The sequence below is a fragment of the Bufo gargarizans genome, unplaced genomic scaffold (genome assembly GCF_014858855.1).
Source record: "Bufo gargarizans isolate SCDJY-AF-19 unplaced genomic scaffold, ASM1485885v1 fragScaff_scaffold_393_pilon, whole genome shotgun sequence".
NCBI classification, from domain to species: Eukaryota; Metazoa; Chordata; class Amphibia; order Anura; family Bufonidae; genus Bufo; species Bufo gargarizans.
Window position 1 is genome coordinate 7,900 of NW_025334107.1, and position 16,095 is coordinate 23,994.

At 49.5% G+C, this 16,095-nt stretch overlaps 1 protein-coding gene across 1 annotated transcript in view; it reads left to right on the plus strand.

Annotated features, from left to right (window-relative positions):
- Positions 1-5,135: 5,135 nt before the first annotated feature.
- The window catches only part of LOC122922492 (spectrin beta chain, non-erythrocytic 5-like), a 61,390-nt gene continuing 50,430 nt past the window's right edge, over positions 5,136-16,095 (plus strand). The window contains exons 1-2 of the mRNA XM_044273098.1: positions 5,136-5,335; positions 10,287-10,764. Coding sequence (XP_044129033.1) covers positions 10,339-10,764 — 426 coding nt within the window. The 5' untranslated portion in view covers positions 5,136-5,335; positions 10,287-10,338. The remainder of the gene's footprint in view (positions 5,336-10,286; positions 10,765-16,095) is intronic.

A 16,095-nucleotide genomic window follows, 5' to 3' on the forward strand; every position in this document is an offset into this window, starting at 1 on the left:
TTCATGACTGGGCCACTATTTTGCCTTTCGGCCTGGTTGACATCATCATTTATTTGACCCTTCCTCTGATCTGTCAGAAGGAAGGAACAATGAGACGCACCACGGATCCTGTCTGTGTAGCAGCTGTAAGGCCTGTATGGTCCCATCAGAATTGGCTTATGATTTGGTAGCCAAAAGCAGGAGTGGGTGCAAACACAGAAGACATGGAAATATTCCATCCACGTGTCATCTCTGTTTTGGATCCACTCCTGTTATTTTTGGCTTTAGCAATTCTGATGGATTACTGACCAAATGCTGACCGAGTGACGGCGGAGGCTCCACAGACAGGATCCGTTTTTTGGGGGTTATTGTTCTGACGGATCAGAGGAAGGGCAAAATAATCAGTGACGTCACCACAACCTTACTGCTGACCCCCTCTCCACTCTGTCGGGGGCTCTACTTGTATAAGGGGTTAATAGAACAGGTTCTGTAGACATCTATGTGGAATCGGCTGACGGCGGTGTAAAAGGAGCGCGCTTCTTCTTGGCGCTAACATCGACCTGTAAGGCTGAGTTCACACTGGAGTTATTTGGTCAGTTTTGGCCCCGTGACTGTCCAAATAAGTGAAGTGTGCAGTGATCTACACCGCTATACAGGCACAGGTGGTTCTACAACCGCTATAACAGGCACAGGGTTCTGTACACCGCTATAAACAGGCACAGTTGTTCTACACCACTATACAGGCACAGTGTTCTAACACCGCTATAACATGCACAAGTGCCTCCTACACCGCTAAGTACAGCACAGTTGTTCTACAACGCTTATACAGGTCAACAGTGGTTCTAACACCGCTATAACCAGGCACAGTGTTCTACACCGGCTATACAGGCACAGTGCTCTACCCGCTATACAGGCACAGTGCTCTACAAAAACCGCTAATACAGGCACAGTGTTCCTACACCGCTATAACAGGCACAGTGTACTAACACCGCTATAACAGGCACAGTGTCTACAACCGCTATACAGGCACAGGGTTCCTACACCGCTATACAGGCACAGTGCTCTACAAACCGGGGGGGGGCTATACAGGCACAGTGTTCTACAACCGCTATACAGGCACACGTGCTCTACACCACGAATACAGGCACAGTGCTCTACAAACCGCTAACAGGCACAGTGTCTACACCACTATACAGGCACAGTGTTCTACACCACTATACAGGCACAGTGTCTACACCCTATACAGGCACAGTGTTCTACACCGCTATACAGGCACAGTGTTCTACACCGCTATACAGGCACAGTGTTCTACACCCTATACAGGCACAGTGTTCTACACCGCTATACAGGCACAGTGTTCTACACCGCTATACAGGCACAGTGCTACACCGCTATACAGGCACAGTGTCTACACCGCTATACAGGCACAGTGTTCTACACCGCTATACAGGCACAGTGTTCTACACCGCTATACAGGCACAGTGCTACACCGCTATACAGGCACAGTGTTCTACACCGCTATACAGGCACAGTGTTCTACACCGCTATACAGGCACAGTGTTCTACACCGCTATACAGGCACAGTGTTCTACACCGCTATACAGGCACAGTGTTCTACACCGCTATACAGGCACAGTGTTCTACACCGCTATACAGGCACAGTGTCTACACCACTATACAGGCACAGTGTTCTACACCGCTATACAGGCACAGTGTTCTACACCGCTATACAGGCACAGTGTTCTACACCCTATACAGGCACAGTGTTCTACACCACTATACAGGCACAGTGTTCTACACCGCTATACACACAGTGCTACACCGCTATACAGGCACAGTGTCTACACCGCTATACAGGCACAGTGTTCTACACCATACAGGCACAGTGTTCTACACCGCTATACAGGCACAGTGTTCTACACCGCTATACAGGCACAGTGTTCTACACCGCTATACAGGCACAGTGTTCTACACCGCTATACAGGCACAGTGTCTACACCGCTATACAGGCACAGTGTTCTACACCGCTATACAGGCACAGTGTTCTACACCGCTATACAGGCACAGTGTTCTACACCGCTATACAGGCACAGTGTTCTACACCCTATACAGGCACAGTGTTCTACACCGCTATACAGGCACAGTGTTCTACACCGCTATACAGGCACAGTGTTCTACACCGCTATACAGGCACAGTGTTCTACACCGCTATACAGGCACAGTGTTCTACACCGCTATACAGGCACAGTGCTCTACACCACTATACAGGCCACAGTGCTCTACACCGCTATACAGGCACAGTGTTCTACACCGCTATACAGGCACAGTGTTCTACACCGCTATACAGGCACAGTGTTCTACACCGCTATACAGGCACAGTGTTCTACACCGCTATACAGGCACAGTGTTCTACACCGCTATACAGGCACAGTGCTCTACACCGCTATACAGGCACAGTGTTCTACACCGCTATACAGGCACAGTGTTCTACACCACTATACAGGCACAGTGTTCTACACCGCTATACAGGCACAGTGTTCTACACCCTATACAGGCACAGTGCTCTACACCGCTATACAGGCACAGTGTTCTACACCGCTATACAGGCACAGTGTTCTACACCGCTATACAGGCACAGTGTTCTACACCGCTATACAGGCACAGTGCTCTACACCGCTATACAGGCACAGTGTACTACACCGCTATACAGGCACAGTGTTCTACACCGCTATACAGGCACAGTGTTCTACACCGCTATACAGGCACAGTGCTCTACACCGCTATACAGGCTCTCTGCAGCCAGGAAATAGCTGATTTTAACGTGATTCGCCGCAAATAAATTCGGATCAAACCTAATTTTTTCGAAATTTGCTCATCTCTAACTTCTTTAGCTCTGCTCATTACTTTGGTCACTGCTCTGTCCTAGAATAAGTGGAAAAGTCTCACATCTACCAGACAATGAAAGGGTTAATCCATAGCTAACAGGAGTGGACAGCTGCACCCCCCCCCCCCCTCAGCTGTCCCCCCCCCATCAGACATGAAGGGGCAGGAGGCTTATAAAGAGCCAGGTGTCCCCCCCACCCCAGGGTCTGATCTCTGCAGAGCTTCACAGTATCCCACCGAGTACTCACCAGACACAAGGTAAGTCTCCAGGGGTGGAATAATCTGCAGGATGTATCACTATGTATCTGTCAGGGGGTAGAGAGGACAGAGCGATGTTCTGCAGATCTCTAGAGGTCAGAGGTGTAATAATCTGCAGGATGTATCACTATGTATCTGTCAGGAGGTAGAGAGGACAAAGCGATGTTCTGCAGATCTCTAGAGGTCAGAGGTGTAATAATCTGCAGGATGTATCACTATGTATCTGTCAGGGGGTAGAGAGGACAAAGCGATGTTCTGCAGATCTCTAGAGGTCAGCGGTGTATTAATCTGCAGGCTATATCACTATGTACCTGTAAGATAACATGGCTGTAGATCTGATGAGTTTACGTTATTAATCTGTAGTATCGGATAATGATACATTGTAACAAACTCTCAGCTGTGGGACTAGGAACAGTTCAGCATGGGGGTTTCCATTCCCTGACAGTAAGCAGAGATCTTGTAGAACTCATCTATGGTGCAGGAGAGGAGGAGAATTCCATCAGATGTCAGGACCAACCTGCTGAGTGTCTCTAGATGCGGATGATGAGAGTTATACACTGATAGAGATGCCCTGTATATATGATGCAGTGTGTAGTGCGGTACATAAAGTGTTAACAGTGAAGATGGAGGAGTCTCGAGGAATCGGTGATGTCATCAGAAAAGACTGCAAGACGGGACCGTGTACAGTGTCTGTGAAATGTAGCTATGATGTGACGGTGTAATGTACAGTGCAGAGGAGATGACGGTATAATGTACAGTGCAGAGGAGATGACGGTATAATGTACAGTGTAGAGGAGATGACGGTATAATGTACAGTGTAGAGGAGATGACGGTATAATGTACAGTGCAGAGGAGATGACGGTATAATGTACAGTGTAGAGGAGATGACGGTATAATGTACAGTGTGCAAAGGAGATGACGGTATAATGTACAGTGTAGAGGTGACATGATGGTATAATGTGCAGAGGAGATGACGGTATAATGTACAGTGTAGAGATGGCGGTATAATGTACAGTGTAGAGGAGATGGCGGTATAATGTACAGTGCAGAGGAGATGGCGGTATAATGTACAGTGTAGAGATGGCGGTATAATGTACAGTGTAGAGGAGATGGCGGTATAATGTACAGTGTAGAGGAGATATGATGGTAAAATGTACAGTGTGTGAGGTGGACAGGCTGATGGTGTGACGTAGGGTGGACGATGTGACATAGGGCGGATGGTATGACGTAGGGCTGACGGTGTGACGTAGGGCTGGCGGTGTGACGTAGGGTTGGCGGTGTGACGTAGGGTTGGCGGTGTGACGTACGGCTGGCGGTGTGACGTACGGCTGGCGGTGTGACGTGGGGCTGGCGGTGTGACGTACTGCTGGCGGTGTGACGTAGGGCTGGCGGTGTGACGTACGGCTGGCGGTGTGACGTACGGCTGGCGGTGTGACGTACGGCTGGCGGTGTGACGTCGGGCTGGCGGTGTGACGTACTGCTGGCGGTGTGACGTAGGGCTGGCGGTGTGACGTACGGCTGGCGGTGTGACGTACGGCTGGCGGTGTGACGTAGGGCTGGCGGTGTGACGTAGGGCTGGCGGTGTGACGTACGGCTGGCGGTGTGACGTAGGGCTGGCGGTGTGAAGTAGGGCTGGCGGTGTGACCGTAGGGCTGGCGGTGTGACGTACGGCTGGCGGTGTGACGTACGGCTGGGCGGTGTGACGTAGGGCTGGCGGTGTGACGTAGGGCTGGCGGTGTGACGTACGGCTGGCAGTGTGACGTACGGCTGGCGGTGTGACGTAGGGCTGGCGGTGTGACGTAGGGCTGGCGGTGTGACCAGGGCTGGCGGTGTGACGTAGGGCTGGCGGTGTGACGTAGGGCTGGCGGTGTGACGTACGGCTGGCGGTGTGACGCAGGGCTGGCGGTGTGACGTAGGGCTGGCGGTGTGACGTACGGCTGGCGGTGTGACGTACGGCTGGCGGTGTGACGTAGGGCTGACCCTCTCCCTCTCCTGTCTTGCAGGTCTCCTCGCCATGCCCGTCCCGCTCCTGCTGCTCCGGGTTCTGGGCAGTCGGGCGGCCGTGTCCGGGGGCCGGCACCTGAGGCGGGGGGCGCGCTGGGCCGGGGGCCGCCTCTCCCTCCTGCTCCGGCGGCTCTGGGACTATCTGACGTCCGACCAGTTCCGGGAAGCCGTGCTCAGCTGTGTGCTCTGCCTGCTCAGCCTGGCCAGGAAGGTGGGTGAGGGGCCCCGGGGGCCCGGGGAGGGCGGGGGAGGAGGTACGGGCAGCCTCACACCTCAGGAGCCGTCACTGGCAGAACTGACGGAGAGATCGTCCCGACCCGATCTGCGCGATGTCCCCTCAGACCCCCGTGTATTAGACCCTCAGACCCCCCCTCTGTGTATTAGACCCTCAGACCCCCCTCTCTGTGTATTAGACCCTCAGACCCCTCTGTGTATTAGACCCTCAGACCCCCCTCTCTGTGTATTAGACCCTCAGACCCCCCCTCTGTGTATTAGACCCTCAGACCCCCCTCTCTGTGTATTAGACCCTCAGACCCCTCTCTGTGTATTAGACCCTCAGACCCCCCTCTGTGTATTAGACCCTCAGACCCCCCCCCCCCCCGTGTATTAGACCCTCAGACCCCCCTCTGTGTATTAGACCCTCAGACCCCCCCTCTGTGTATTAGACCCTCAGACCCCCCTCTCTGTGTATTAGACCCTCAGACCCCCCCCCTCTGTGTATTAGACCCTCAGACCCCCTCTGTGTATTAGACCCTCAGACCCCCTCTGTGTATTAGACCCTCAGACCCCCCTCTGTGTATTAGACCCTCAGACCCCCTCTGTGTATTAGACCCTCAGACCCCCCTCTGTGTATTAGACCCTCAGACCCCCCCTCTGTGTATTAGACCCTCAGACCCCCCTCTGTGTATTAGACCCTCAGACCCCCCCCCCCCCTCTGTGTATTAGACCCTCAGACCCCCCTCTCTGTGTATTAGACCCTCAGACCCCCTCTGTGTATTAGACCCTCAGACCCCCCCCCCCTCTGTGTATTAGACCCTCAGAACCCCCCTCTCTGTGTATTAGACCCTCAGACCCCCCTCTGTGTATTAGACCCTCAGACCCCCCCCCCTATGTGTATTAGACCCTCAGACCCCCTCTGTGTATTAGACCCTCAGACCCCCCCCCCTCTGTGTATTAGACCCTCAGACCTCTCTGTGTATTAGACCCTCAGACCCCCTCTGTGTATTAGACCCTCAGACCCCCCTCTGTGTATTAGACCCTCAGACCCCTCTGTGTATTAGACCCTCAGACCCCCCCTCTGTGTATTAGACCCTCAGACCCCCCCCCCCTCTGTGTATTAGACCCTCAGAACCCCCTCTGTGTATTAGACCCTCAGACCCCCCCCCCCCCCTCTGTGTATTAGACCCTCAGACCCCTCTGTGTATTAGACCCTCAGACCCCCTCTGTGTATTAGACCCTCAGACCCCCCTCTGTGTATTAGACCCTCAGACCCCTCTGTGTATTAGACCCTCAGACCCCCCCTCTGTGTATTAGACCCTCAGACCCCCCCCCCCCTCTGTGTATTAGACCCTCAGACCCCCTCTGTGTATTAGACCCCCCCCTGTGTATTAGACCCTCAGACCCCCCTCTGTGTATTAGACCCTCAGACCCCCTCTGTGTATTAGACCCTTGACCCCCCTCTGTGTATTAGACCCTCAGACCCCCCTCTGTGTATTAGACCCTCAGACCCCCCTCTCTGTGTATTAGACCCTCAGACCCCTCTGTGTATTAGACCCTCAGACCCCCCCTCTGTGTATTAGACCCTCAGACCCCCCCTCTGTGTATTAGACCCCCCCCCCCTCTGTGTATTAGACCCTCAGACCCCCCGACCCCCCTCCCTCTGTGTATTAGACCCTCAGACCCCCCTCTGTGTATTAGACCCTCAGACCCCCCCTCTGTGTATTAGACCCTCAGACCCCCCCTCTGTGTATAAGACCCTCAGACCCCCCCTCTGTGTATTAGACCCTCAGACCCCCCCCTCTGTGTATTAGACCCTCAGACCCCCCCTCTGTGTATTAGACCCTCAGACCCCCCCTCTGTGTATTAGACCCTCAGACCCCCCCTCTGTGTATTAGACCCTCAGACCCCCCCTCTGTGTATTAGACCCTCAGACCCCCCTCTGTGTATTAGACCCTCAGACCCCCCTCTCTGTGTATTAGACCCTCAGACCCCCCTCTGTGTATTAGACCCTCAGACCCCCCCCTCTGTGTATTAGACCCTCAGACCCCCTCTGTGTATTAGACCCCCCCCCTCTGTGTATTAGACCCTCAGACCCCCCTCTGTGTATTAGACCCTCAGACCCCCTCTGTGTATTAGACCCTCTGACCCCCCTCTGTGTATTAGACCCTCAGACCCCCCTCTGTGTATTAGACCCTCAGACCCCCCTCTCTGTGTATTAGACCCTCAGACCCCCTCTGTGTATTAGACCCTCAGACCCCCCTCTGTGTATTAGACCCTCAGACCCCCTCTGTGTATTAGACCCCCCCCCCTCTGTGTATTAGACCCTCAGACCCCCCTCTGTGTATTAGACCCTCAGACCCCCCCTCTGTGTATTAGACCCTCAGACCCCCCCTCTGTGTATTAGACCCTCAGACCCCCCCTCTGTGTATAAGACCCTCAGACCCCCCCCTCTGTGTATTAGACCTCAGACCCCCCCCTCTGTGTATTAGACCCTCAGACCCCCCCTCTGTGTATTAGACCCTCAGACCCCCCCCTCTGTGTATTAGACCCTCAGACCCCCCTCTGTGTATTAGACCCTCAGACCCCCCTCTGTGTATTAGACCCTCAGACCCCCCTCTCTGTGTATTAGACCCTCAGACCCCCTCTGTGTATTAGACCCTCAGACCCCCCCTCTGTGTATTAGACCCTCAGACCCCCTCTGTGTATTAGACCCCCCCCCCTCTGTGTATTAGACCCTCAGACCCCCCCCCCCTCTGTGTATTAGACCCTCAGACCCCCCCCTCTGTGTATTAGACCCTCAGACCCCCCCTCTGTGTATTAGACCCTCAGACCCCCCTCTCTGTGTATTAGACCCTCAGACCCCCCTCTCTGTGTATTAGACCCTCAGACCCCCTCTGTGTATTAGACCCTCAGACCCCCTCTGTGTATTAGACCCTCAGACCCCTCTGTGTATTAGACCCTCAGACCCCCTCTGTGTATTAGACCCTCAGACCCCCCTCTGTGTATTAGACCCTCAGACCCCCCTCTGTGTATTAGACCCTCAGACCCCCCTCTGTGTATTAGACCCTCAGACCCCCCTCTGTGTATTAGACCCTCAGACCCCCCCTCTGTGTATTAGACCCTCAGACCCCCCCTCTGTGTATTAGACCCTCAGACCCCCTCGTGTAGACCCTCAGACCCCCTCTGTGTATTAGACCCTCAGACCCCCCTCTGTGTATTAGACCCTCAGACCCCCCTCTCTGTGTATTAGACCCTCAGACCCCCCCCCCCCCCCCCCGTGTATTAGACCCTCAGACCCACTCTCTGTGTACTCTATAGGGGTCTGGGGACAGTTTACTGTACAGGCGGTGTACTCTATAGGGGTCTGCGGACAGTTTACTGTACAGGCGGTGTACTCTATAGGGGTCTACGGACAGTTTACTGTACAGGCGGTGTAATCTATAGGGGTCTGCCGACAGTTTACTGTACAGGCGGTGTACTCTATAGGGGTCTGCGGACAGTTTACTGTACAGGCGGTGTACTCTATAGGGGTCTGCGGACAGTTTACTGTACAGGCGGTGTACTCTATAGGGGTCTGCGGACAGTTTACTGTACAGGCGGTGTACTCTATAGTGGTCTGCCGACAGTTTACTGTACAGGCGGTGTAATCTATAGGGGTCTGCCGACAGTTTACTGTACAGGCGGTGTACTCTATAGGGGTCTGCCGACAGTTTACTGTACAGGCGGTGTACTCTATAGGGGTCTGCCGACAGTTTACTGTACAGGCGGTGTAATCTATAGTGATCTGCGGACAGTTTACTGTACAGGCGGTGTACTCTATAGGTGTCTGCGGACAGTTTACTGTACAGCCGGTGTACTCTATAGGTGTCTGCGGACAGTTTACTGTACAGGCGGTGTACTCTATAGGGGTCTGCAGACAGTTTACTGTACAGGCGGTGTACTCTATAGGGGTCTGCAGACAGTTTACTGTACAGGCGGTGTACTCTATAGGGGTCTGCGGACAGTTTACTGTACAGGCGGTGTACTCTATAGGGGTCTGCGGACAGTTTACTGTACAGGCGGTGTACTCTATAGGGGTCTGAGGACAGCTTACTGTACAGGCGGTGTACTCTATAGGGGTCTGCGGACAGTTTACTGTACAGCCGGTGTACTCTATAGGGGTCTGCCGTCAGTTTACTGTACAGCCGGTGTACTCTATAGGGGTCTGCGGACAGTTTACTGTACAGGCGGTGTACTCTATAGGGGTCTGCGGACAGTTTACTGTACAGGCGGTGTACTCTATAGGGGTCTGCGGACAGTTTACTGTACAGGCGGTGTACTCTATAGGGGTCTGCGGACAGTTTACTGTACAGGCGGTGTACTCTATAGGGGTCTGCGGACAGTTTACTGTACAGGCGGTGTACTCTATAGGGGTCTGCGGACAGTTTACTGTACAGGCGGTGTACTCTATAGGGGTCTGCGGACAGTTTACTGTACAGGCGGTGTACTCTATAGTGATCTGCCGACAGTTTACTGTACAGGCGGTGTAATCTATAGGGGTCTGCCGACAGTTTACTGTACAGGCGGTGTACTCTGTAGGGGTCTGCGGACAGTTTACTGTACAGGCGGTGTACTCTATAGGGGTCTGCGGACAGTTTACTGTACAGGCAGTGTACTCTATAGGGGTCTGCGGACAGTTTACTGTACAGGCGGTGTAATCTATAGGGGTCTGCCGACAGTTTACTGTACAGGCGGTGTACTCTGTAGGGGTCTGCCGACAGTTTACTGTACAGGCAGTGTACTCTATAGGGGTCTGCAGGGTTGATGGGGGTCATTAGCGCAGCTCTTTCCGCGGTCAGTGTGGGTGTCAGTCAGGCTGGTTCAGGCCATGAGAGGTGACACCAGAGAGCCGTAGAGGGGCCCCAGGACCCGGATTGTGTCTCATGTCTGCCTTCTTTCTCCAGGAGACCACCTCGAGCCGCCGGTAAATCCCCGACGACTGTCACAGTGACCGCCATGAGGAAGCCGCAGCCGTTTACTATTGGAACCAGACTCTCTATCCCGAAATGTCCGGATTTATCTACTACCTCCAGCCCCGGGATGGACGCAGCGTCTCCGAGCGAACGTGTCTCTCGTTACCCGTCCCCTCAGCGGGGGTCCGGCCTCTCTCACAGTCCTGACAATCCCATATGTCCTGGATCTCTGGTGCGGTCCATCAAAAAGATCACCCTGTCCCTACAGGCGGAGGGCGCGGCGCGGAGGGAGGGCACTGGGACCATGAGCCCCCGGCTGCTCGCCAGAACCTCGTATGGGAACTGTAATAATAACAACAGCCGGAGGCTGGCGCACATGGTACCGGGCGCCGCTGATCTCCCATGTGACTGGTCTGTACGGGATCCCAGGATGGTAATCTGCGCGCCAGAATGTCATAAGACGGCCAAGGTAAGGGCTCTCCCTACACCCCAGGTGCCAGAACCAAGATGGCCGCCAGTATGACATTACCCCCTCCCCCATACCATGAATGTCTCACAACTGGACAGTATTTATTATAATGAGACGTTGGATTTGTGGGAATTTTGCTGCCTCAGAGCTTACAATCTACCCCCGCCAGCGCCCATGGCAATCGCCATCCAAAATAATCTGACATTTTCTAGGTCAGAATAAGAACCTGAAAGTGAAACATTGTAACATCTATACATTACACCAAACGGAATGAATGTCCCCCACTAGTAAAGAACAGTCAAATACCCAAAATCTATATCTTTATTAAATTATGCAAATTTAAATACTTAGTAGAAATAATACATATCCCAAAAAGAGAACAGAACAAAAGGACAGCTAAACAAGCTCATGGAATTACAGGCAGAATATAACCCGTAATAATCAAAAGCGCAAAGACCAAAGCGCCTCCAATCCCGACGTACGTTTCACTATACAGCTTTCTCAAGGGATACATCTTAACATTGTAACATTTATACGTTGTAGCATCTATCAGTGACTGACAGCTATCTATGTATACACACTTACACAGAGAATACTATCACTGATAACACCTCCCTGTGTACAGATATCAGGGACTGACAGCTATCTCTGTATACACACTTACACAGAGAATACTATCACTGATAACACCTCCCCGTGTACAGATATCAGTGACTGACAGCTATCTATGTATACACATTTACACAGAGATTACTATCACTGATAACACCACCCTGTGTACAACTATCAGTGACTGACAGCTATCTATGTATACACACTTACAGAGATTACTATCACTGATAACACCTCCCTGTGTACAGATATCAGTGACTGACAGCTATCTATGTATACACACTTACACAGAGAATACTATCACTGATAACACCTCCCCGTGTACAGATATCAGTGACTGACAGCTATCTATGTATACACAGTTACACAGAGCGTACTATCACTGATAACACCTCCCTGTGTACAGATATCAGTGACTGACAGCTATCTATGTATACACACTTACACAGAGAATACTATCACTGATAACACCTCCCCGTGTACAGATATCAGTGACTGACAGCTATCTCTGTATACACACTTACACAGAGAATACTATCACTGATAACACCTCCCCGTGTACAGATATCAGTGACTGACAGCTATCTATGTATACACACTTACACAGAGAATACTATCGCTGATAACACCTCCCCGTGTACAGATATCAGTGACTGACAGCTATCTATGTATACACACTTACACAGAGAATACTATCGCTGATAACACCTCCCCGTGTACAGATATCAGTGACTGACAGCTATCTATGTATACACACTTACAGAGAGCGTACTATCACTGATAACACCTCCCCGTGTACAGATATCAGTGACTGACAGCTATCTATGTATACACACTTACACAGAGAATACTATCACTGATAACACCTCCCTGTGTACAGATATCAGTGACTGACAGCTATCTATGTATACACACTTACACAGAGAATACTATCACTGATAACACCTCCCCATGTACAACTATCAGTGACTGACAGCTATCTCTGTATACACACTTACACAGAGATTACTATCACTGATAACACCTCCCCGTGTACAGATATCAGTGACTGACAGCTATCTATGTATACACACTTACACAGAGAATACTATCACTGATAGCACCTCCCTGTGTACAGATACCAGTGACTGACAGCTATCTCTGTATACACACTTACACAGAGAATACTATCACTGATAACACCTCCCTGTGTACAGATACCAGTGACTGACAGCTATCTATGTATACACACTTACACAGAGAATACTATCACTGATAGCACCTCCCTGTGTAGAGATATCAGTGACTGACAGCTATCTATGTATACACACTTACACAGAGCGTACTATCACTGATAACACCTCCCCGTGTACAGATATCAGGGACTGACAGCTATGTATACACACTTACACAGAGAATACTATAACTGATAACACCTCCCTGTGTACAGATATCAGGGACTGACAGCTATCTCTGTATACACACTTACACAGAGAATACTATCACTGATAACACCTCCCTGTGTACAGATATCAGTGACTGACAGCCATCTCTGTATACACACTTACACAGAGCGTACTATCACTGATAACACCTCCCTGTGTAGAGATATCAGTGACTGACAGCTATCTCTGTATACACACTTACACAGAGAATACTATCACTGATAACACCTCCCTGTGTACAGATATCAGTGACTGACAGCTATCTATGTATACACACTTACACAGAGAATACTATCACTGATAACACCTCCCTGTGTACAACTATCAGTGACTGACAGCTATCTATGTATACACACTTACACAGAGATTACTATCACTGATAACACCTCCCTGTGTACAGATACCAGTGACTGACAGCTATCTATGTATACACACTTACACAGAGAATACTATCACTGATAACACCTCCCTGTGTACAGATACCAGTGACTGACAGCTATCTCTGTATACACACTTACACAGAGAATACTATCACTGATAACACCTCCCTGTGTACAGATATCAGTGACTGACAGCTATCTATGTATACACACTTACACAGAGATTACTATCACTGATAACACCTCCCTGTGTACAGATACCAGTGACTGACAGCTATCTATGTATACACACTTACACAGAGAATACTATCACTGATAACACCTCCCTGTGTACAGATATCAGAGACTGACAGCTATCTATGTATACACACTTACACAGAGCGTACTATCACTGATAACACCTCCCCTGTGTACAGATATCAGTGACTGACAGCTATCTATGTATACACACTTACACAGAGAATACTATCACTGATAACACCTCCCTGTGTACAGATACCAGTGACTGACAGCTATTTATGTATACACACTTACACAGAGAATACTATCACTGATAACACCTCCCTGTGTACAGATATCAGTGACTGACAGCTATCTCTGTATACACACTTACACAGAGATTACTATCATTGATAACACCTCCCCGTGTACAGATATCAGTGACTGACAGCTATCTCTGTATACACACTTACACAGAGAATACTATCACTGATAACACAACCCTGTGTACAACTATCAGTGACTGACAGCTATCTATGTATACACACTTACACAGAGAATACTATCACTGATAACACCTCCCTGTGTACAGATATCAGTGACTGACAGCTATCTATGTATACACACTTACACAGAGAATACTATCACTGATAACACCTCCCTGTGTACAGATATCAGTGACTGACAGCTATCTATGTATACACACTTACACAGAGAATACTATCACTGATAACACCTCCCTGTGTACAGATATCAGTGACTGACAGCTATCGCTGTATACACACTTACACAGAGAATACTATTACTGATAACACCCCCCTGTGTACAGATATCAGTGACTGACAGCTATTTATGTATACACACTTACACAGAGAATACTATCACTGATAACACCTCCCCGTGTACAGATATCAGTGACTGACAGCTATCTATGTATACACACTTACACAGAGCGTACTATCACTGATAACACCCCCCTGTGTACAGATATCAGTGACTGACAGCTATCTATGTATACACACTTACACAGAGCGTACTATCACTGATAACACCTCCCTGTGTACAGATATCAGTGACTGACAGCTATCTATGTATACACACTTACACAGAGAATACTATCACTGATAACACCTCCCTGTGTACAGATATCAGTGACTGACAGCTATCTATGTATACACACTTACACAGAGAATACTATCACTGATAACACCTCCCTGTGTACAGATATCAGTGACTGACAGCTATCTATGTATACACACTTACACAGAGAATACTATCACTGATAACACCTCCCCGTGTACAGATATCAGTGACTGACAGCTATCTATGTATACACACTTACACAGAGAATACTATCACTGATAACACCCCCCTGTGTACAGATATCAGTGACTGACAGCTATCTATGTATACACACTTACACAGAGAATACTATCACTGATAACACCTCCCTGTGTACAGATATCAGTGACTGACAGCTATCTACGTATACACACTTACACAGAGAATACTATCACTGATAACACCCCCTGTGTACAGATATCAGTGACTGACAGCTATCTATGTATACACACTTACACAGAGAATACTATCACTGATAACACCTCCCTGTGTACAGATATCAGTGACTGACAGCTATCTACGTATACACACTTACACAGAGAATACTATCACTGATAACACCCCCTGTGTACAGATATCAGTGACTGACAGCTATCTATGTATACACACTTACACAGAGAATACTATCACTGATAACACCTCCCCGTGTACAGATATCAGTGACTGACAGCTATCTCTGTATACACACTTACACAGAGAATACTATCACTGATAACACCTCCCTGTGTACAGATATCAGTGACTGACAGCGATCTCTGTATACACACTTACACAGAGATTACTATCATTGATAACACCTCCCCGTGTACAGATATCAGTGACTGACAGCTATCTCTGTATACACACTTACACAGAGAATACTATCACTGATAACACAACCCTGTGTACAACTATCAGTGACTGACAGCTATCTATGTATACACACTTACACAGAGAATACTATCACTGATAACACCTCCCTGTGTACAGATATCAGTGACTGACAGCTATCTATGTATACACACTTACACAGAGAATACTATCACTGATAACACCTCCCTGTGTACAGATATCAGTGAGTGACAGCTATCTATGTATACACACTTACACAGAGAATACTATCACTGATAACACCTCCCTGTGTACAGATATCAGTGACTGACAGCTATTTATGTATACACACTTACACAGAGAATACTATCACTGATAACACCTCCCCGTGTACAGATATCAGTGACTGACAGCTATCTATGTATACACACTTACACAGAGCGTACTATCACTGATAACACCCCCCTGTGTACAGATATCAGTGACTGACAGCTATCTATGTATACACACTTACACAGAGAATACTATAACTGATAACACCTCCCTGTGTACAGATATCAGTGACTGACAGCTATCTCTGTATACACACTTACACAGAGATTACTATCATTGATAACACCTCCCCGTGTACAGATATCAGTGACTGACAGCTATCTCTGTATACACACTTACACAGAGAATACTATCACTGATAACACAACCCTGTGTACAACTATCAGTGACTGACAGCTATCTATGTATACACACTTACACAGAGAATACTA